Source organism: Felis catus, chromosome F1 (genome assembly GCF_018350175.1).
Source record: "Felis catus isolate Fca126 chromosome F1, F.catus_Fca126_mat1.0, whole genome shotgun sequence".
Taxonomy (NCBI): Eukaryota; Metazoa; Chordata; class Mammalia; order Carnivora; family Felidae; genus Felis; species Felis catus.
The window spans coordinates 40,219,689-40,241,747 of NC_058384.1; the positions used below are offsets into that span (position 1 = coordinate 40,219,689).

The following is a 22,059-nucleotide window of genomic DNA, read 5'->3' on the forward strand; positions in this document are numbered from 1 at the left end:
TCTCTCAAAAATAAACAGGCATTTAAAAAAATTTAAATGAATGCCATTTCAGAGTACTCTAGCTTAGGTGCTTTCTTCGGCCTTCCCCTGCTCTAAGGCCATGAGCAGAGGGAGTAGAGATTTTCCACCTAATTTCTTACATGACCAATGAGAACACATTTCATTACATGGGGAATGTAAGCTTTCTCTTAAGACCACCCAGCAAGTCAAGAAGAGAATCAGGACCCCCAAGACTTGAGAATAGGGAGGTTCCACAGGGATTCTGGACTTTTTGGTATTGCCAAGTCCACTGGAAGTGACCAGGACCTCAGGACAAAGGTCATGAGGTGAACTATCAAGGGACAGGTGGCACTGCAGATCACCACGGGAGTAATCCTTTGTCCTTGTCCCCACTCCCAGGATTCTGTGGGCCAGTTTTAATGTGGCTGCACTCCTAGACCCCCATGCAGACCTCAGGTACAGTGGGCTTCCAGGTTACAGGGAGCAGGGGTGGGATTAGGCCTGGACCAGACGGCAAGCAGGAGAGCATGAAAGGGCAAAGTTACCAGGCAGTGGACCCAGAGTGGCGAAGGCCTTGAGTGCTGTGTGAGGTCCTCATTGGCCTCTAGACCACTAGGTTTCAGCCTTGGAGAGCCCTGTCCTGCAACCGGGCACACTGGGCTTCACGCTCGGGTCCTGTTTCCTTGTATGATAAGAGGTGACTTCCCAGGGCCTACTGTCTGCCCCTCCCATTTCACAGAACAGGTAGGCTCATGCCTGCTGCATCCCCATCCTGTTGGCATAGAGGCTTATGGGAGATGCATCCAGGCTGCTGTGAATGCTGAGGAACTCTACAGTTTAGAATCTCAGCCTTTCTACCCTCCTAGAAGCTCTCTCTCCCTGAGACAGGCCAGAGGGTAGACTAAGGCCTGTGGCTCCACTCCCAGCCTTTGGTTTGCTGAGCCTCACTTTCTCCAACAGGCAGGCAAATAGCAAATCTCTTCCGAGCTTACACTCCTGACCTTGTGGCCCAGAAGAAAAATTTCCAGCCCTTGGGCTCAGAGAGCTTCCTGGGGACCAGAGAGGCCCAGCCAGGGCCTTGCAGGATCTATAGAAATGGCACAACTACCAATGCCCTGGCAAAGCAAAGGTAGCGCCCAGGCTGGGAGGAGGCAAGTGGATCAATCTGGGAAGGCTTCCTGGATGAGGACCTTGGAGGTGTGAGTAAGCTGGCACATCCAGGTTGGACCACTATGCCTACTGGCCCTTTTCTTCTGCAGATGGCAGTGAAGGGTGGAGCTCAAATTCCAGTGGGGACTGTCACATGTGTCGGGGAGCCTGGGCTCTGAGGACACCTGGTCTACTCTTGCCTCTGTCTCCCAGAGGTGTAACAAAACTCTCCCCATGCCTCCGAGTAGAGCAGAGGTAGAGATGTCGGGAAGGAGAGGGCCTCAGTTGTGCTATGTCCCAAGGTCATTCCCCTGAAGAATTGGAGCTTCCCTTGAAGGGGCAAAGAGAGGGTCTGCTGGCCTCCCTGTGGCCCAAGGGCTGCAGAGAAGGAAGAAAAGACGCTGCCGGGCCATCATCCCAGGGCCTGGTTCCCATTCCAGCACACCAGCTGCAGTGTCTCTCGCCACGGGGTATTGAGAGGTCACCGCTGTTTACAATCCTCCACACATCTGTTCTGAGTCACGCATTCATTCACTTAATCGGTCATCATTTTCCAGCTATTTCTGAGAGCCCACTATGTGCAAAGAGCTGTGATGGGTTTTGAGAAAAAATTCATCGTCGGTAGACCAACCAAAGATGGACCCTTGGGAAACACAAATGAGCGAAGAAAAAACGTTGGCACTGGAGGTTAGGAAGTTATTAAAGTGGCTGCGGCGAACTGTGTGGAGAGGGTCGGAGAAGGCGTCCTAGAGGTTCCATCTGGCCTCGGGAAGGGCCAGGGAGAACAGAAGACTTCAGTCCTTTTTCTAAAACCGGCTGCTTCTAAAGTCTTCCCGTGTGATCGATGGCAAGTCCAGTCTTAGGATTGTCCGGGCCAAAATCCTTGGGATAAGTTCAATTCCTACCAGTCCCACACACCCACTCCTGGTCTATCAGCAAGTTCTAATGGCTTCAAAATATAACCAGAGTCACTACCCACTTCCAAGCCACTGTCCTCTCTCACCTCGGTTGTTGTGACTGCTTTTGCCCATGGGCCCAGCACAGCAGCCAAAGTGACCCTTTTGACGGGGGAAGCCAGGTCATGTCACCCCTCTGCTCCAAACCTGCCAGTGACTCTCCATCCTACTTAGAGTAAAATGCCACGTCCTCGTAATGACCTAGAAGGCCCTCCACGCACTGGCCTCCAGTTACATCTTGGACTTCATTGCCCGTCACAGTCCCCTCCTTCCTTTCCAGCCACGCTGGTCTCCTTGCAGTCGTTCTGATGGGCCAGGCGCATTCTCCCACAGGGCATTTGCTTGGGCTGTTCCCTCTGCCTGGACATTCCTCCCCCAGATAGCCATATAAATTGCTCCTTCCCTTCCTTCAGAGTTTTACTCAAATGTCACCTTCTTACTGAAGTCTTCTTTGGCCATCATATCGAAAATTCAACCCCTGCTCCTGGATATTTCATATTCCCCTTCCTGCTTTGTTTTATTCCTGAGAAGTTTGCAGTAGCTAACATTGCTGTCTAATTTACTGCCTGTGTCTCCCTTCGAATGGGAGTTCCACGAGGGCAGGCATTTGGGTCTGTCCTCCACCACTCCTCATGGCTGGCATATGGAAGGCACTGAACAGGAGGTGAGCAATGGGGAGCTGGTTCTCTGGACGCAGACATGACTGTGCTGAGCATCAGCTAGGCCAGCAGCCTCCAGCCTGGCCTTGTGCACATTTTGAGTGTCCCGGAGGTCCCTACTGATGGGTGAAATGACGTAGGGGGGTGACACGGCAGAGAAAAGGGCAGAAGGAGGTGAGGAGCAGTGCTGGAGGACTTTCCACAGAGACATCGGTATTGGAATCTGCTAGGGAGGTGATGAAAACAACCTCATCCCAGGGATCTGAGCAGGGCAGACTTAAAGAGGGTGCTTGTCACTCGGTTGGCCTGGCCCCAGGTGGGTGGGCTAGGCTTGCAGAGCCATGTGACTAGGCGCCTAGCCTTTGCTCTCCAGATCATGACTGTGAGCTCATATCAAGAAAACTCTTCCCTCCCTGCTCTGACTGGGCCCTTGGGGGAGCCACGTGTGGACTCACCTGCCCACTATCCCCTCCCTCAGATCCCCTCTTCTCCCAAGGTCACCTTTCAAGGTCAGCATGGTAGAGGCATCCTAAGCTCTTCTTTCTACCTTCTTCTCTCCTCTCTCCCCAGTCCAATGGGTGGGAGACCCCCCACAGACAACCTGGATTGCATCTGTTTCCCGGCACATGGTGTGAGAATGTAAAATCACACAGCAAGCCTTTCCTTGGCTGTCTGCCTATATCTTCATTCCCCAGATTGCTTCAAGTTCTTGGTCAACACATGTGGTCAAATCACTCATCCCACCCCATCACAGAAACTGCTATTACCTTTGGAGATAGAGGAGTGGGATGGCGAGTGCTTCTGGGGAGCTGGGACCTGGGGACTTTCATGATTCCAAACCAGCCTCTTTTCCCACCTCCTCTTTGGAGACTGGGCAGGATCCAGTTGCCCTCCACAGGGCACTGACATCACCAATACCCACTTCCTGCCCAGCCAGGCCTCTCCCTCATCACATAGGATCTCTCTCATCGGACCATCGCCAGCCTATCTGTTCTGCAGCTGGGGAAAGAGGAAATGGCAGAGTGGGAGGGGCTCAGGGCGGGTTTGGGGATGGTGTGACAGGGCAGGTCCCTCTCTTTTTAGGAATCACTCTAGGAAACATTCTGCACATATTGGCTTTATCGACTGATGCTGGAATGGCTGTTGCCACGGCAGCAGAGGCTCCCACTGCAGTAGAGGATGGTGGGAAACTCAAGGGATGTGAAAGGAATCAAAAAAGAACCGGATAGAGGGAAAGGTCGCATTAGGGAGCGTCTGAAAGTTCCAAGATGCCAAGGTGACATTTTTTTTTAATTTTTAAGGAATATTTTATTTATTTTTGAGAGTGAGAAAGAGCGTGAGTCGGGGGAGGGGCAGAGAGAGAGAGAGACAGAATCTGAAGCAAGATTCAGGCTCTGAGCTGTCAGCACAGAGCCTGATGCGGGGCTCGAACCCATGAACCGTGAGATCACGACCTGAGCCGAAGTCCGTTGCTTAATCCCAAGATGGCTATTTAAAGAGGCTACCACATGGCCATGGCCCTGCCCTTTAGAGAGTGGCGGCGGGAAGATGAGCAGTACCAGGCGGATGAGAGAGGACTAGCACTCAAGGGGATTAGCACTGAATTAACTCATGAGATGAGCATGGAAGGTGTTTTCTATCTCATAAGCTGACAGGTGGCCTCTCATGCAGGAGTGAGTTAGAGGGGAGGGCGGAGGGGGGCAAGCGCCTCACTTCTGGACAATCTTCTTGAAGGAGGCAGAGTTTCAGGAGCTGCTTATTGAAGGAAAAGAAAGGACTTGGGGTTTGGGGCACAGGATATCCCTCGAGAGGAGGCACAGAGGAATAAAGAGGAGGATCAGACCAGGCTGGAATACAGGAACCAGTGAGGGTGGAAGATGACTGGAAGAAAGGAGGATCAGGGGCAGTGGGCCTCTGGGGACCAGGACGTGCAGGTGACGGAGCAACAAGTGGGAAAGCGCTTCATGGCAGTCCTGAAGATTAATTTTCCAGGAGCAAAGCTACAAACCTACCAGAGACAGAGGCTAAATGAACCTCGGGGAGAACGTGTCAAGTTTGCCTGCAGCAGGAAACACTGGGTGGAACGGACCACAGCCAAAATAATGTTTCTTCGGTCCGATGGCAACCAGTCACTCTCTCCTTGTCTGCTAAAGAGATGATTCTATGTGCAGGGAAAGAACCTAGAGACAACAAGCAAGGGCTACTGTAACCTGGTCAATCAGAGAACCAGTGTCCCCAGATTCTTGAATTGCTAGGAAAGGTGAGGTTCCCCTGTGAATTAGGTGTGTGTCCTGCAAATTAGGGAATTGACCTCGGGGTGAGGATGAGGACTTTAAAAGCGACGGATTGTTTGCTGTTTCATTCAAGGTGGCCCGAGGGAGGGGGAAGAAAGGGCGTGGTTATCCAGAGATTTGGCACCATCGATCGGGCTCAGTCCATTCCTTGAGCTGGGATCTTGTGTTTGGGCATGAGCACGAGTACGTCACGTGTGCCCAGAGAGAAAATTTCAAGACTGGCTTCCTCCTTTGGGCACTCTCTGTGCCCGGGGCAAGTTCTGACATGATACCACCTAAGTCCCTTGAACCAGATCTTTATTGCTTGTCATTTCCTATCTGAAATCACAAGCCTTGGTTCCACCCCCGAGTTTCCTAAGCGCTAGACACAGACTCCGAGGCCGGTCTGCATGTGCCCTCCGGACCTTCTGGTAAATTTTTGCACCCAGCGCCTTTCCTCAGCTCCTTTGAGGCCTCAGGGTGTGAGCCTGGACAACCTCCTGCTTCCTGCTCTCTTGACCTGAACGCTTTCCTTACTTATACTGCTTAGTATTCTGGAAAGCCTTCACCACCTCCTCCACCTGTCCTGCCTGCCAGCAGTCTCTTATTGTTACACTCACAGGTACCCAGCACCTACTAAGGAGGTACCAGACTTTGGGATTACAGCAGTGAATGAGACAGCCAGGGTTCCTGCTCTCCAGGGTTCAGTCTCCCTCTTGTCATCCCTGTAATTAATGTACACGGACCTGTGTCTGCCTATCTGTGATGAATGTGTTGGTGTATGTGACATTGCTTTTTCACAGGGTCAGGATGATTGTTTTCCCAAATCTGTATTGTCTATTTTGTATTCCCTGTTAGATACCGAGTTCTTTCAGGGCAGAATCTCCATCTTTCTCTGTATCAGTCAAGGCCCAGCCAAGGGCCCATGTTTCTTACCAAACACCCCTCTGCTTGAGAACTCTGTGTTCTTGGTACTGTGGTAAGCACATCCTCTTGGTTATGATCCCTGTCCTTGCAGAGTTTGTGGCATCTCAGTCCAGCCCTAGGATTATGGAAGGCAGAGTTCTGGGGACACTATCAGGACCCAAGGGTCATACAGGGTACAGGCCCCGTGTACAGCGCTTGGCCCTCCAAATCCATTTTACTGACCCAGATGCTCCATGCAAGGTGGTGAGAGACACAGTGCTGCATGCAGAAAGCTCCAGTGCTGGTGGGGGAGGCAGACATGTACACAAATACCTCTCACACCAGGCGGGCTGTGATGATTAGTGCTAGGAGAGGGGGTGAACCATGAGACTCAGGCACAGGGTTCTTTAGAGTCTAAGGAGACAGGCAGGAAGCTAGAGAGAGGGAGGTTGGGGATGGGGTGGGCAGATAATCTGACAGCTGGCACGTTTTGGCAAAGAGTTCTTGGGATGCCTGGCTGGGTCATTTGGAAGAGTATGCAAGTCTTGATCTCAGAGTCGTGAGTTCAAGCCCCATGTTGGGTGTAGAGCTTACTAAAAAAATAAACTTAAAAAAAAAAAAAGAGTTCTTAGGGCTTTGCAGTCCCTAGTGTGTGGCTCCATCTGGGGCCTACCCCTCCTGGAACAAGCTTTGTTTCTAGAGACACCCCCTCTGCTTTCTCCTGTCCCTCACTTTCTTTTTTTATTTTATTTTACTTTACTTTATTTTATTTTATTTTATTTTTTTATTATTTTAACTTTACATCCTAATTAGTTAGCATATAGTGCAACCCTGATTTCAGGAGTAGATTCCTTAGGGCCTCTCCCCCATTTAGCCCATCCCCCCTCCCACACCCCCTCCAGCGACCCTCAGTTTGTTCTCCATATTTATGAGTCTCTTCTGTTTTGTCCCCCTCCCTGTTTTTATATGATTTTTGTTTCCCTTCCCTTACATTCATCTGTTTTGTCTCTTAAAGCCCTCCTATGAGTGAAGTCGTATGATGTTTGTCTTTCTCTGACTGACTTACTTCACTTAGCATAATAGCCTCCAGTTCCATCCACGTAGTTGCAAAGGGCAAGATTTCATTCTTTTTGATTGCCGTGTAATACTCCACTGCATATCTATACCACATCTTCTTTATCCGTTCATCCATCGACAGACATTTGGGCTCTTTCCATACTTTGGCTATTGTGGATAGTGCTGCTGTAAACATGGGGGTGCATGTGTCCCTTCGAAACAGCACACCTGTATCCCGTGGATAAATGGCTAGTAGTGCAATTGCTGGGTCGTAGAGTCTATTTTTAGTTTTTTGAGGAACCTCCCTACTGTTTTCCAGAGTGGCTGCACCAGCTTGCGTTCCCACTGTCCCTCACTTTCTTGCCTCAGAACCATTTGCTCAGGCAGCTTGGTGCTGACTTGGGAAGCCATGGGAAAATGGGTGGTGTCGCCCTCTACTGAGGGACAGCTCTGGGCAAACTGCTGCCTGCTCCAACCCTCTTGGTCTCTGTCTCTTCGACCCAATCTTTCCTCCCAGAGCCCAGGTGGGAGGGGAGAAAAGGGGCTAGGAAAATGTCGTCTTTTTAAATTGCTCTGCAGTCCCACTTTAGATCAGCCTGGCAGGGGACCCGTCCTAAGCCTCCAACTGATTTGCTAGGTTTGACAAAGCGCTTTACGGTTCCAAAGTCCTTTTGCCCATTAAGCTGGTGTTATAATCACTGTAAGAGAAGAGAGCAAGCCAAAGGGGCACAATGACTTTGACAAGGTCATGCAGTCAATAGAATGGGAACCTAATCTGATCCCAAGAGTTGGTCGTTGCCTCCATGCCCTGAGCCCCCTCCCGTCAGTTCTGAGCCTGTCTTTCCCCGGCCACACCAGTCCCATCCCCTTTGCCCTACCTCAGCAAGTATCCCCTACCTCAGGAGGGCGGCCATGAACCTCTGAGACTGAAGTAAGATGGTACCGGGAGTTTCCAGGAGGGAAACCGCAACGTTTTGGAGTGAGGGTGGGGGGAACCAGCAACCTGGATACTACTGCTCCCCTATCCCTCTCCCAACATCTCTCCCGGACCCCACGAGCCCACCTTTCCTCCTGCATCATGAGCTGCCCGGTCTCAGTCCCTTTTCCCTGCGCCCCACATCTCCTCAAGAGATCCTTTCCACGGCCCCCCACACTCTGGGCGCGGCAGGAGATTACCGTGCCCTCCGAGAACCTGTCCCACCTCCGCGTGGAAAGCCAGGAGAAAAACTGGTGGGATCCTTTATCTACCCCCGACCCCCTACTCATCCGCCCCTGGATCTCCGCAGCAAATACCACCCCCTCCCGAGCCAGAAATAGACACATGCTCGCTCTCCCCCACCTCCCTCCCTTGCGCACACTCCTCCCCTCCTCCTGTTTGCTCCTCCGCCTTCCCCTCCCCTTCTTCCTGCGCTCGGAGCTGCAGCCTGCAGCCTCTACTCAAGCTGGCGGGCGGAGTGCCGCGAGGGCGCTGCCCGGCAGTGCTCTGCCTGCAGGACTGACAGGCGGGCAGGCGGAGGGCCGGGATCCGGGCCTCGAAGCACCTCTGAGCGCCCGTGGAGCTGCCGTGCTTCCTTTCTTCCTTTGATTGATTTGTAAATTTTAATTTGTATTTTCCCCGCCCCGCCCCTTTCCCTCCGACCCCGCCCCATCGCTCCACGGTTTCCTCGCTCTTTCCTTTTCCCCGCTTCCTTCCCTGCGTTTCTTTCCCCTGCGCCCTCGCTCGCCTTTCTCCCTCCTCCCTCGTTTCCTCCCCCTTCCTCTCCCCATCTTCCTCGGTTTCTTCCGTCCTTTCTCTCCCCCTCCCCTCCCCCGCCTCCTTTTCCCTGCGCTCCCGCCCCCCCCCCTCCGCCCCCGCCCCCGCCGTGCCTGCAGACGCGCGGATCGTCCATGCGCTCCTCGCGGGCAGAATGCTGGGCAGCAGCGTCAAGAGCGTGCAGCCCGAGGTGGAGCTGAGCGGCGGCGGCGGCGGGGACGAGGGCGCGGACGAGCCTCGGGGCGCCGGTAGGAAGGCTGCAGCGGCGGACGGCAGAGGCATGCTGCCCAAGCGCGCCAAGGCGCCCGGCGGCGGCGGCGGCGGCATGGCCAAGGCCAGTGCGGCCGAGCTGAAGGTCTTCAAGTCCGGCAGCGTGGACAGCCGAGTCCCCGGCGGGCCGCCCGCCTCCAACCTGCGCAAGCAGAAGTCGCTCACCAACCTCTCGTTCCTCACCGACTCGGAGAAAAAGCTGCAGCTCTATGAGCCCGAGTGGAGCGACGATATGGCCAAGGCGCCCAAGGGCTTGGGCAAGGCGGGGTCCAAAGGCCGCGAGGCTCCGCTTATGTCCAAGACGCTGTCCAAGTCGGAGCACTCGCTCTTCCAGGCAAAGGGCAGCCCGGCGGGCGGCGCCAAGACCCCCCTGGCTCCCCTCGCGCCCAGCCTGGGAAAGCCGAGCCGGATCCCGCGCGGCCCCTACGCCGAGGTCAAGCCGCTCAGCAAGGCTCCTGAGGCAGCCGTGAGCGACGACGGCAAGTCGGACGACGAGCTGCTCTCCAGCAAGGCCAAGGCGCAAAAGGGCTCCGGGCCGGTGCCCTCCGCCAAGGGCCAGGAGGAACGCGCCTTCCTCAAGGTGGACCCCGAGCTTGTGGTGACCGTGCTGGGAGACCTGGAGCAGCTGCTCTTCAGCCAGATGCTGGGTAAGTCTTGCCTCCCCGCCCCACCCCTGGCTTTCTCCTGGTCAGCTGCAAGGGAAGGTGGGGGAGAGCGGAGCCCCTTCTCTTTCTCCTCCTCCCGAGAGGGCTCTCCAGATTTCGGCCAGGTTGTAAGGGGGCATTGGGCCCAGATGTGCAGGGCTGGCCTACCTCCAGATGCGCGTGGCTAAAGTGCATCTTCTTAAAGATGTCACCAGGCAGGAGCCCAGGCTCTGCTCTGGCCTGCTTGAGGTGAGACTGGACAATGGTGTGGCGCTCACACGTTCTCAGAAATAGAGCCTATTAGCTTCCTCTATTTTTAAAGCCCAGAATCCTAATATGGCACAATCTGGGGCTGATGGAGACCTCGGTTGTGTTGTGCTCTGTGCTTGGCGAGAGAGCATCCAGCATTGCTAGGGGAGAGTCCAGTGAGAGCCCGGATCTAGAGGACAGATGTGGGGAAAGCAGATGTGAGGGCTGTTTGGCCCCAGAGCCGAACTGAGGCTCCACTTCCTCTGTGGATCCCCGATGGGAGCGCGAGTCGGATTTCCCGGGTGTGGGGGTTCTGGCAAGGAGACACGTCTGGGGCCAGGGGGCGGGCGGGCGGCCAGCTGCGCGCATCTGGATGTGCGTCCTATACCTCGGCCCAGGCTCGGGCCCAAAACCCTACCCCCAGGTTTTTTTTGGTTTTGGCCTTTTTTTTTTTTTTTTTTTTGGAGAGTGTGGAAAGGTCTGGGCTTTCGCGCGGAGACTCCTGGTTGACTGGGAAGCCTTTGCCCTTTGGCTAATAGAAGCCGAGCGGGCGGGAAGGAAGGAACAAAGCTTGCCGGGCGGAGGAAGCGCAGAGAGCTGCTCCATTGTTCTCCGAGCTTGAAGAGTCTATGCAAAAAACCCGGAGCGGGCCCCGGAACTGCGCTTGCTTTCCCCGGAGAGCCCTCTCCCTGAGAGGGATAGATCCGGGATGTGCAGGACTCAGGGCTGCCGCGCCTCGGGGGCAGGCACGGGTCGTGCCGGGACCATGGGAGGGCGGCGGCAAGGCCTGGAGCCCGAACGGGCCGCCTTGGCTCCGCGGACTTGTTGCGGTGGCTGGGATGTGGGTCCTCCGGCGCCGAGGGACCCGAGCTTCCCGGGTACCAGGCAGGCTGCCCGCCCCGCTGGGGGCTGGGAAGGGGCGTGTCCGTGCGCGTGTGAAGGGGCGGGGCCGACGCGGGCTGCGGTCCCGGCTGGACGCGGTGGGGCGGGTGGGGGTGGATGGAGGGTGGGGGTGTTCGACTGGCAGCTCTGGAGAAGACTGGTTGGATCTGCTCTTGTCACCCCAGGATCCCCAGACCCCGGAGTGGCCAGCATGAGGAACCGCTGACCTGGGGCAAGAGGCCTTTGGAGCTTTGGATTGGGGGCCTCTCATAGCAGGCCGCGTGTGGGCTTTGCAGGGACAGTCAGGAGACAGGACAAGGGCAAAGAGGGGAAGAGCAGCCTTTTCTCTCGGAGAGCCCCTCCAGAAGGCCTCTGCAGGGACCAGTGGGGATTGGGGGGTTGCGGGGGGACAGAAGCTGACAGGGCAGCCTCTCCCTGCAAAGGGAGTGTGCCACCCCTGTGCTGAGTGCCCTCCTCAAGGAGCTTATAGTCTAATGGGGTGAGACAGATAATGAAGAAATAAAGTAATTCCAGACACAGAGAGGGCTATGGAGAAAATGAAAGGGGACCCTGTGTTAGAGGAGAACTGGAAAGGAGAGGTCTTTAAGCTTAAGGAGGTGATAATTGAATTGTGACTGAGGCCAGAGGAGGCACCAGGCAGGCAGACTGCGGGAGGAACATTCCCCGGGCACTAAGAGCACTAAGAAGCGGGTGTGGATGGGGTGTGGATGGTTCTCAGGAGAGGAATTGAGTATCTGACTGTCTCCTGGGGAGAGGAAGGGAGTGTCAGGGACTCAGAAAAGTAGAGGGCACAGCTCTCCTTTCAAGGTCAGGGCTTCACCTGTTTGGAATGACTTAGCCAATCTGGGCTGTCCCCAGGCCTGCAAGACCCAGCACCGTCCCAGGACCTGGCTGCCTGGTTGAAGCTCTCTTAGTTGCTCTTCAAGAGGCAGTAACCTCAGAAACCCTGACAGATAGTTCTAGAGCTGACTGGGGATGGGGATGGAGGGCAGGAGGGGGGCGGGAGCTGAGCTGGGGGCCCTTACTCCTGTTCAGCAGTTGTCATTGCCAAAGCACACTGGTGCTGCAGCCTTTCAGCAACCTTGGAGATAAGGAGAGAACACCTCCCTCCCCACCACTTCCCAGTTGGGGAAATGCAGAGTAAAAAGCCTCTAGGGCCTTAGAGCCACCTCTAAGTTAGTGATGGAAGGCAGGTTCTCCTTGTGTTCCTAAGCACTGGCTTCATTTGGGAGGCCCGATGAAGAAAGGGGAGTCAGCAGGTCAAGAGGGGCCTGACCAAAGCAAGTGTCTCTGGACATAGGCCACCAACCTGCCCTGATGACCCCATAGAGGGGCTGAGAGGCTAAGATCTCTGGTAGGCGGAGAGAGGTGGAAAGTCTGGCAATCATGCTGGACTGTTTAGGGCTTCGAGAACCAAGGTGGGGGTGGGGCATGCAGGTAGGTCCTAGAGGGACAGTGCTTGGCCTCACAGGGTGGTGGGGAGGGGAGGGAGTGGGAGCTGCTGTCTTTAGGTAAAACTTCTCTTCTGTGTGAAGGTGGGAGTTGGGGTGGAGGATAGACGGGCGTGTTTGGGGGCCAGGGGACAAGAGAGCTGGATCAGTCTCTCCAAGCCTATGAAGGTGTTCCAGGTTGTCAGGACTGACCTTCACTGGAGAGCAGGGTGGCTCCTGAGGAGAAGAACGGCTGTCTTGATGCCTCAGGATGTTGAGTAAAAACGGAGTATTTGTTCCCTACCTGAGAGGCTGAGGGTCAAAGGTTACACACTCCTTAGCACCATCCCAGACCCAAAAAGCGGCCAAGACCCAATTTCTTGGGGAGGGTGGGGAGGGAAGGAGGAGTGAGGCAGCCCCAAATAAGAGCCTTTCTGGAATAAAAGAGAAGAGCTGAAATTTGATCATTCTCTTCCCAGAAATCAGCTGGAACCCAGATGGTCTAGGCAGGCTCCCTACCCCTTCCTTTGCTTTGGAAGCTGCCAAATAACTAGGGTCCCACTGGGGAACCCTGGAAACTTGGAAGGCTGAGGGGTGAGTGCCCAGGGGAAAATGGGCCAATCCCAGCAATCAGATGCCTTTGGACCCTGGCATGATAATCTACATCAAGCAGTTTGGCTCTGAGAGGAAATGTCACCAGGCCTGGAACTGTCAGAGGCTGCAGGGTCAGAGGCTGCAATCTTGAGTTCCCTGTCCAAAAGTTCTAAGCTCTGTGACCTCCCCTTGGAACTTGGTTTCCCCATTTGTGAATGAAAGAGACCCCACCCCCATGACTCTTCCCTACTTACAGGGCTGGGGAGGGGGTCCAGATTAAGGTGATCAGACCTTGAAAATGTCCCAGGCCATTTCAATACACAATACCATCCCAGACCCCACTCTTCCTGCCTTATCAGCCCTGGACCTAAGGATCTCAAAACAAAATCAGTCTGTTGAGCCCCCACACAGTCAGGTTTCCTTTCTTCAACCCTCTAGGCAAAGGGACAAAATCAGACAGCTAAGGCAGCCCAAGGTCAGGGTGTAAAGAAGCCGAGGCCTCTGGAGTTCCTAGCCCCACTTCCTCATGGTGTCTGGACCCTTGTGAGGGTTGCCATGACAACAGTTAGGCCCTCAGAGGCTGAGGGCAAACAGAAGAGGGGAAGGAAGTCCAAGAAGCCATCCATCTCTAAGCCAGTTGGCTGATGTGGGTTTTGGAGGCGTGGTGAGGGTGGAGTTTAGTCTAGAGAATGTGTTCTGGGACCTTTGAATAGGGGGAGGGCAGAAATTACTTCCTTTTTCTTCCGTGCACTCGGTGGGGGTCCGGGTGGGAAGAGGAGTTACAGTGAGTTCTCCAGAAAAGAACTGATGCCCAGAGGAGACAGGTGATATGTGCAGGCTCACCTAGCACCCTCAGATCGGAGGCTCCATGCCCAGAGCCACTCCTGAAGCCTGCCGGGGAGTTCCCCAGAGGCCTAGCTGGAGCACGAGGACACAACTCACTAGCCTTCCTTGGGCACAGCAGTTTGCCAGAGAGTGCTTGTAAAGTCACAGGCCGAAGGAAGGACTGTGGCAAGGTGTGGCGGTCTGCAGGTGAGCATGTATGTGGAGAAGAAATTGGCATAGAACCTTCCAGCTGTGAGGCCTCCTGCCTTCCTCAAGCTTAGCACTAAGGGGAACATTTCTTTACTCACTGCTCGGAACTTTTCCTTCCCAGTCTAGGCTTTAGTGCTTTTGAGGGGCCCCAGTCGGGTCCTGGTCCTAGCCATTGGGCATTGCCTTGTTCACGCTGCTGTGGCCAAGGCTCTGCTTCTGAGAGTAAAGGATGGATGGATGAGTAGGTCTTGGGGGTAGTTCCTCTGCTCTGGGGAGACAGGCAGATGGAGCACAAGTGCCTGAAGCGTAAACCAACCCAGAGAGATGCCCTTCATCGTCACTGGTGGCTCCAGCCCCAGGCCATCGGCCCCTTCTAGACGTGGACTGAATGGGTAACAGGGCCAAGTCACCTAGAATCCTGGGGTGTTTCCTGATGCTTCCCGTTTGTTCTGCCCCCCACGCCCCACACACCTCTGACCCCCCTCCTGTGTCCTGTCCCCAACCCTAGGCTGCCAGCCCCAGATCCTTTCTCCTGCTAACTTCCAGGCTCCCCTTCTCTACAACCGTCCCTCCACACACACATACCCATGCCTCACAGCCTCTGACCCCAAGGACTGAAGGGGCAGGTTGCCTTCTGGGGTTCAAGGGAGAACCAGTCCTGCATTGAGAAGGCTGAGCAGAGCCCCCAGGGCTCCTAACTGCAGCTCAGCCCCCTGCCACCGCTCCACCTCTGCAGACAGTGCCGTGTCTCCTCATACAGCCAGGGAGAGAAAAATCCCCTTCTCTGTGCAGAATCCTCCTCCTCCCCCACCCTTCCCTGGGATTTCACAGAACCACAGAATGGAAATTGTCTAGTTGAGCCACCCACCCAAAGCTGAAGCTAATCCCTCTATAGCATCATAGGCAGGTGGGTGTTCTGTTTACACACTCCTAGTGACAGAGGGCTCACTACCTTATTTTCCTGGAAAGTGCTCATTTTTGGAGAGCCTGTTGAGCTAAGCGTCTTCTTTCTGAGGATTTCCACCCATGGGTCCAAACCTACTGCCTAGATCTTTCCAGGTTAAGCTAGCCTGCCTTTCATAGCTCTCTTATATTTGAGGTCAGACACATAGCCACATTCCACCGCATCTTTTCTCCCGTTGTCACCTCCTTTAATTTTCCGTTCATTTGTCTTTCCCTTTGGAATAAGACTTGCTAGGAAGAGGAGCCGATCCGTCACCCTGATTCCTGGGCCCAGCAGAGTCCTGCTCCCCACCTGGACCCCACCCCCGCCTGCTCATAATATCTGCATCTGGGCACCTGGCTGTGTGTTCTCTGGGTCCAACCTGGCCTCCTCCCCACGGCCTTCTCCCGCTGCCTGGAAACCCTGTGCTAGCCAGCCAGCAGTGGGGAAACGGACGCCACATGTTTCTCATTTGTGCTGGCTGACCTCCTCCCACACCCTGTTTGGATTACCCAGATGCGTTTGAAGTCCCTGGAGCCTGCAGCCTTCCCTCTCGTGCACAGGAAGGGCCGGGGGCCAGGCACAGCTCACTGGCCCTCAGTGGGCATGCTCTGTCCATAGAAGCCCCTGGAACACTGGGTCAGCCCTCAAAGTGGACTTCATCTCCGACACCTTCCCTCCCAGTTGCTTTTGGGGACTGACCCTCCTGGAGGGAGACAAAACCAGAGCCCCCTGGGTTCAGTTCTGCCTCGTCCAGTGCACACAGGTCTCTTTTCCTTCTGACCAGCAGGGATCAAGGTGCAGACTGGGAAGGTGCCCCAGGAGCTGCTTCCGTCTCCCAACCGGAGGCTGAGGAAGGATTAGTGTTGTGCCAAGGGTGTGTCCAGCATGTTGGCGGCCGTGGGCTACGTGCGGGCACAACACGCGTGCCTGGAATAAGTGGGATGGGTCCGGGCTTTTCGTCTTTCCTCAGCACCTATGCCTCTGGCAGGAGAAGGAGCAAACTGCAAGGGTGGGAAGCTACGCGGAGGAGGATGGAGACCTAGCGGGAGCGGAGCCCCCAGACTCCTCAGGCCTGTTGTAGTGCTGCAGTGGGGGTGGGAGAGCACGGAGCACAGCCCATCCACGGGCTACAGGTTCACCCCTGAGAGCTTTGGCTCCAGCAGGTTCCAGCTCTTGCTGCCAGTGCTGTCGTACATCATGCATTTGACACACAGTTCTCCAAGTCCGCTCCAGCCAAACCTCAGCAAGGCGGCCAGGGCTCTGCAGGGGCTGGGCCTTGGCCTGGGCCATGGGCAAGTCTATTTTGGACTTCTCAATGACACATTTCAGGGCCACTGGAGCGGGCGGGTTCCCCGCAGCCCTCTAATTCCTGGGCCGCGGCTCTTGCTGTGGACTTGTCAGGGCGCTCACTCTTTTGCGCTGGGGATGTAGAAACGGAGAGCAAGCCCGGCCCGGCAGACCCGCGGTGTGCTGTCCCATGCTCCCAGTGTTGGTCCCCAGGGTCGTCTTGCAGGCTATCTGGTCAGGGTGTTGCCATTAGGTGTGATCTGGTCTGGGAGGTGGAATGGTGTCATAAGCCGCAGGTGTTAACGTGGAGAGCCAGATTGGAAACGAGGACCTTGGGCTGGGTAGGAGGGTAGCACATGTTGAGGAGCGAGACTTAGGTGTGTGTGCAGAGGTCCTGGGTTCAGAGGGGGTGTGGCATATGGCCGGTAACCCTAAGATGAGCTTGGGAGTCAGGGTGTGAACACGGGGTGTGCAGGGGATTGCATATGTCATGTGGAGCACTGACTCTCCTCCAGCAGATATGCACGTGCTCAAGGTACATTTGTGTGCACGTGTTCTGTGCATGCAAGGACTGGGCAGGTTTGAAAGAGTCTGAAATATGACCAGGGTGGAACGATTTCCCTCAAATAGACCCCCAGGCGGAGGCCGCAGGGGTTCGGTCTCCCTGGCTTCTCTCCCAGAAAAGCAGTATGAGTGCTGGTGAGTCCTCGGACTCTCAGGACACAGGCTCCCTTTTGCCCTTGGTGACTAGCTAAACAGGCCGTTCCCTTTGGGGGAAGCTGGCAGCCACCCAGGAGGCCTTGGCTTTTCTCTGCAGGCTTCATAAGCTGCCACGGGGCCTAGGACTCCCACCATCCCACTCTGAGGAGCTGCCTCCTGGGAACTCTGACACCTGACTCTCCTAGGGGGGCGCGGAAAGTAGGCCCGGAGAATACAATAATCTAATGATAATAACAAACACGTATCAATCACTTGGTGTAGAAGAGGCATTGTTCTTGTTCCTTATGTGTAACAAGTCATTTAATGTTCACGGTAATCCTGCGATCTGTAGGTAATCTGCCCAAAGCTAGTAGAGCAAGTGAGCAGCAGAGCCAGGATTTGAACTTACCCCCTATGCCATGCTGCTTCCAGGAGCCTCAAGACTCCTCCCACGCCCTGGAAGTTGAGTTTCTTTGCACTGAGTTCAGAATCAATGTGTCAAGCAGTCTCTGTGGGCAAAGCACTGTGCCCCTGACATTGAGGCTTTGGGCCCTGCTTGCTAGCTTCTGACAGGCTAGAGTGGAGGTGAGAAGGATCGCGCTCCTTCCTGTACCAGGCGATGGTAGCAGGTGCTGCGACAAAGTTGGGCAAGGCCAAGGAGCAGGAGTCGGTACGTGGGGCAAGTGTGCCCATGCGTGCAGTGGGTGAGGAGGGGAAGCTCTGGAGAAGTGATGTGGTTTTGAAAGAAGGTTGAAATCCCAGCCACAGAAGTGGAAGGGACTGGAAAAGGAAGGGGGGAAGTAAGTGATGGGCTTCATCATGGGGCCCTGCCTGCTGGAAGAGAGGTGGAACAGGAAGCGACAGAGAGAATGAGACTGGACAGACAGGTCCGGAGGGGACATGATGGAACCGAGTGGAGCGCACTGGGGCTTGACCGTAGGCTCTGGGCAACATTTAAACAGAGGAGAGCAGTCAAGGTTTGCCCCAAAGGATCCCCAACAGAATCCTGTGCTCACTGGTCCTTTGGAGAGGTTACTGTCTGATGAGATCAGTCAGCCCAGGGCCTCTCAAGCTCTGCATCTGTTTGCTTGAGTGAGGATTGCCCTTGCTGCCCCTGCAGAGTCCAGAGGCACGGAGAGAGAGGACGTCTTGGTGACCAGAGATTGTCCCTTTGATTAGCAGCAGCTCTGATTAGGCCTGAGGTACGGCTCGCTCTCTGCCTTGCCCGGGGATCGGCACTGCCCCACCCCAGGCCTGGGGAGTGCCCACGGCCAGTACGAACCAGACGGTGCACGACGGAACCAACACACAAACCGATCAGACAGTAGACAGAGGAGAATTTCGTTCGCATACAATTCAGAGACCAGGCATAAAGAGGGTGTGGGCCACATCTCAGCTCCTAGCTCACTTGTCCCGTCCAGGATGCCTTCTGAGGGAGTTGGAAGTTGGGGAGCTATTTAAAGGAATCAGAAACACTTGGCACCGGGGGAGATGCATTCCCGTCATCCAGCTTTCCTTGGATGGAGTAGGAGGACTGGATTGGGACTAGCTGGCTAGGCGCCCTCGGAACAGATGGTCCTTTGGGGACTGAAGGGAACAGCCCTCCACCCTGGGGTAGAAGGACCCACAGGGAATGAGGGTGCCCTGGTGAAGGATTAGGGACTTCTCCTCCACTCAAATCTTTATCTTCCTCTCTTCTCCGCGATGCCACCGGACTGTCCCAGTGGCCGTGCCCCGGATGTTGCCACGGGGTTCTGTTGTTACAGGAGCTAGGGTGTTTTGTCATAGAGGACTTGGCTTTTTCCTGGCATCTCTGGGTATCCCCGGGAGGTGTGGTCCTGGAATTCAGGGGTTGCCTTAGCAACAGTAGATACTATCCTACATGGATCCTCCCTGGCCTGGATGGTGATGTGGTGGCCAGGGGTTGCCGCGGTGCTCAGTGCACGGCTTCCCTGTCATGCTGCTCCTTTGCTGCAGCTCCAGAGACGGGGGTCATGGCAGCAGAGAAGGCAGGAGTGCCCACCTGGGGCAGCGAGACCGGCAGGTGCTACAACTGCTGCTCCCACTGTCGACAAGGACAGCAGCAACCATGAGGGGCGGCCTTCCTCAGTGCAGGGACAAGACTCCGTCCCTGTGCTGCCTGACACCCGCCCAGCCGGTGGGGTTTGCTCACAGCAGGCAGTGCCGAGCGGCTGCCCCTGTTCTTTCTGCCACTGGGAAGGCACTCCTGGGCTCCCAGGAGCTCAGGGCAAGGCCTCCTTGCTTGGCGTCTCCACTCAGCTTGTAGTTTTGGGGCTGCTGAGGGCCTGGCTGCAGGGTTTGGGCTCCCCAGAAGGAAGCACTCAGTGCCCGAGACTTTAATTGAGGCCTCTGACTCTGCAGGTGGGTCAAAAACCTTCATCCTGGGGCGCCTGGGTGGCTCAGTTAGTTGAGCGTCGGTCGTGATCTCGCGGTGAGTTCGAGCCCCACATCGGGTTCTGTGCTGACAGCTCAGAGCCTGGAGCCTGCTTCGGATTCTGTGTCTCCCTCTCTCTCTGGCCCTCCCCCGCTCATGCTCTGTCTCTGTCACTGTCAAACATGAATAAATGTTAAAAAAAAAAAATTAAAAAAAACACACAAAAAAACAAAAAAAACCCCTTCATCCTTAGGATCCGTGGCGGACCGTTGAATACTCACAGACAGTTGTCACTGGAGATGTAGCAAAAGAGTGACTAACATTTATTGAGCACTCACTGTTTGCCAGCTGTGCTGAATGCTTTGCTTGCATAAACCCATTTCATCCTCACAATGAGATATTAATCAAGGGTCACATGCAAAATATTTCACAACTCTCGCAGGCTGAGGAACTGGAGGAATCCTGGGGGCCCTCTGTTATGCCAGATGTTAACTCTGTGGATGCTGAATTGTAGGGGTCCCAGAGGAAGGGCCCACGTGACCAGGGTGGCAGGAGAAGCACTTGAGGGCCCAAGGAAGCACTTAATTTGCCTACTGGGGTGGGAGTGCTTTGTATTTTTTAGCAGCCAGTATGCCCCTCCTGGTGCATTTCTGTAGACTGTTAACCCTGCTATTGCACAAGACTGAGGTATGTGGAAACATAGAGGAGTCCAAGGGAGGCCACACAGCTTGCTCAAGGTCACATGGCAAGTTCATGGTAAAGCTAAGATTCAAATGCGGCTTGATTCAAGCTCATCCATTTCACCGTAGACTCGACTGCCTCTTGCGCAACAAGTAGGGTCTTTCTGCTTCCCATGCCTTCCAGACATTCTAGAACCTTTAGGCTGAACCAGCCTTGCAGTGGTCCTGAGACCCCAGGTCTATAAGAACGTATTCTCTTCTGCCTGGGCAAACGTTCCTCAGACGTTTGGCCCAACCTCTGCCTCCCAAGGCTCTTACTGTCTAGTCCGGGACGCAGACCACAGATGGGCAATTGTGATACAGCGTTATGGCCAGTGCTGTGACAGAGCGGTGCCCAGCTGCAGGAAGGCTCTTGGGGAGAGGGCCTTCCTAGAGGATATGAGGGATCAGCCCATGATGACTAGAATGATCGGGAAGAATCAGGACCCAAAATATCAGCCTGGGACAAGCTCTTCCTCTAGTCCCTACAACCGTAATCCTGGACCTGTCCCTCTTTTTTTTCTTTAACTTTTCAAATGTTTATTTTTGAGAGAGAGAGAGAGAGAGCAGGGGAGGGGTGGAGACGGAGGGAGACAGAAGATCTGAAGCGGGCTCTGTGCTGACAGCAGAGAGCCTGATACAGGGCTCAAACTCACGAACTGCGAGATCATGACCTGAGCTGAAGTCTGACGCTCAACCAGCTGAGCCACTCAGGTGCCCCGTGGGTCTGTCACTCTTAATGGTGGATCTTGAATAAGCCACTTAGTGCCTCAACCTCAGCCTCCTTGGTGGTAACACAGGGGTCAGACTTCCCAGCTCCCATATCTGGGAAGATGCCTTGACATCTGCATGTGTGGGAAAGTGCTGGTGCGTGGCTGGTGTTGCAGATTCAGCCCTATCTGCATTGCAGGGCATGGCTTCTCTTTTCCTTTCTTGTTCCCCCCTGGCCAGTGGCCCCTGATTTCTAGATTTAGAGAGTTAGCTACATGGAAGATCCAAGGACTCACAATAATGATATCTATCATTTATTATGTGTTATGTATCAGGCACTGTTGTAAGCATTTTACATATATTGATTCATTTAGTCACCTAGAACAACCTAGTGAGTTAGGTGCTATTTTTATTCCCATTTTACCGATGAGGAAACGGAGAGGTTAAGTAACTTCCCCAGGGTCACACAGCCAGGAAATCGAGGAGCCTGGGTATGACCTCCAGGCAATGTGGCTCAAGCACCTGCCTCCTAAGCACTGTGCTCTAGGGCTTCTCACTAGTAGAGAGCACTGGCCTTGCAGAGTCCACAGGCATAGCCAACCCTCCTGGGCGGCTGCCAAGATCCTTTATTCCAGAGGGACCCCGCTCTGATGACCTCTGTAGAAGAATGGTGGCCCAGGGAGCTGGGAGCCAAACACATTCCCTGGACTCTCTTGGGTACTTGCTGCAGGCAGTGGACAGTTTATGGAGCCTGTGGTTGATATGCTGTCTATGCTTTCATCACCGTCTGTGTTCGTTTCTCCAACCCGCACACCTGCCCTGGCAGTCCAGAAGGGCCGGCCGTCATGAAACGTCATAGAGGACAGGGATGCATCAAGATTCTGCCGTCTGCCCTTGGCCTGGAGCCCTGTGTATCTCTGGGACCTTGACTGCATGGGGTAATAGAAAGTTGTCGTGCATGTGAGGATTCAAATAAACTCTGTTTCCTACCAGCTGGCTGTCCTTAGCCCTCTTTGAGCCTGTTCCTCTTTGAGCCTGTAGAATGGGGCTTATACCCACTACATGGGGGTAATTGTGAAGATCAAATAGAAGAGAGTATGGAGTGCCTGGCATATCATAGATGATCATTAGAGTTAGCTCTGTTGCTTACAGACACCTGTCCTTCCTCGTCCTAATCACCCTGGCCCCGCAGACACCAGGGTCAACCAGGGATTCCAATGGCTTCATTCATAGATCGGCTCTTTACTGACCCTATTTCAATCCAGCTCCGATATGTTTGTGGAAGACCCCCTGGAGGCAGGTTGAGCCAAAGGAGGAGTTTGTTGTAGAACACAGACCCAGAGCTGTCTTGCAGCTCTGGGTCTCCTTCCAGGGTGAAGGAAACTCACTTTATTTGAGCACCCTCACCTGCTCAGTGTTCTTGCT

At 54.7% G+C, this 22,059-nt stretch overlaps 1 protein-coding gene and 1 long non-coding RNA gene across 12 annotated transcripts in view; both read left to right on the top strand.

Moving 5' to 3' along the window:
• NAV1 (neuron navigator 1) overlaps nucleotides 1–22,059 on the top strand; it is a 246,071-nt gene that overhangs the window by 86,532 nt on the left and 137,480 nt on the right. For 10 of the 11 annotated variants that reach the window (XM_023247662.2, XM_045049028.1, XM_045049024.1 and 7 more), the window contains exon 4: nucleotides 8,872–9,669. The exons of the other annotated variant lie outside the window; for it this stretch is intronic. In XM_023247662.2, coding sequence (XP_023103430.2) covers nucleotides 8,872–9,669 — 798 coding nt within the window. The remainder of the gene's footprint in view (nucleotides 1–8,871; nucleotides 9,670–22,059) is intronic. 11 annotated transcript variants of the gene reach the window in all.
• Nucleotides 9,678–21,626, top strand: LOC123382853. The gene is made up of 2 exons (XR_006591924.1): nucleotides 9,678–19,191; nucleotides 21,461–21,626. It is a non-coding gene; the product is annotated as an uncharacterized LOC123382853 (long non-coding RNA).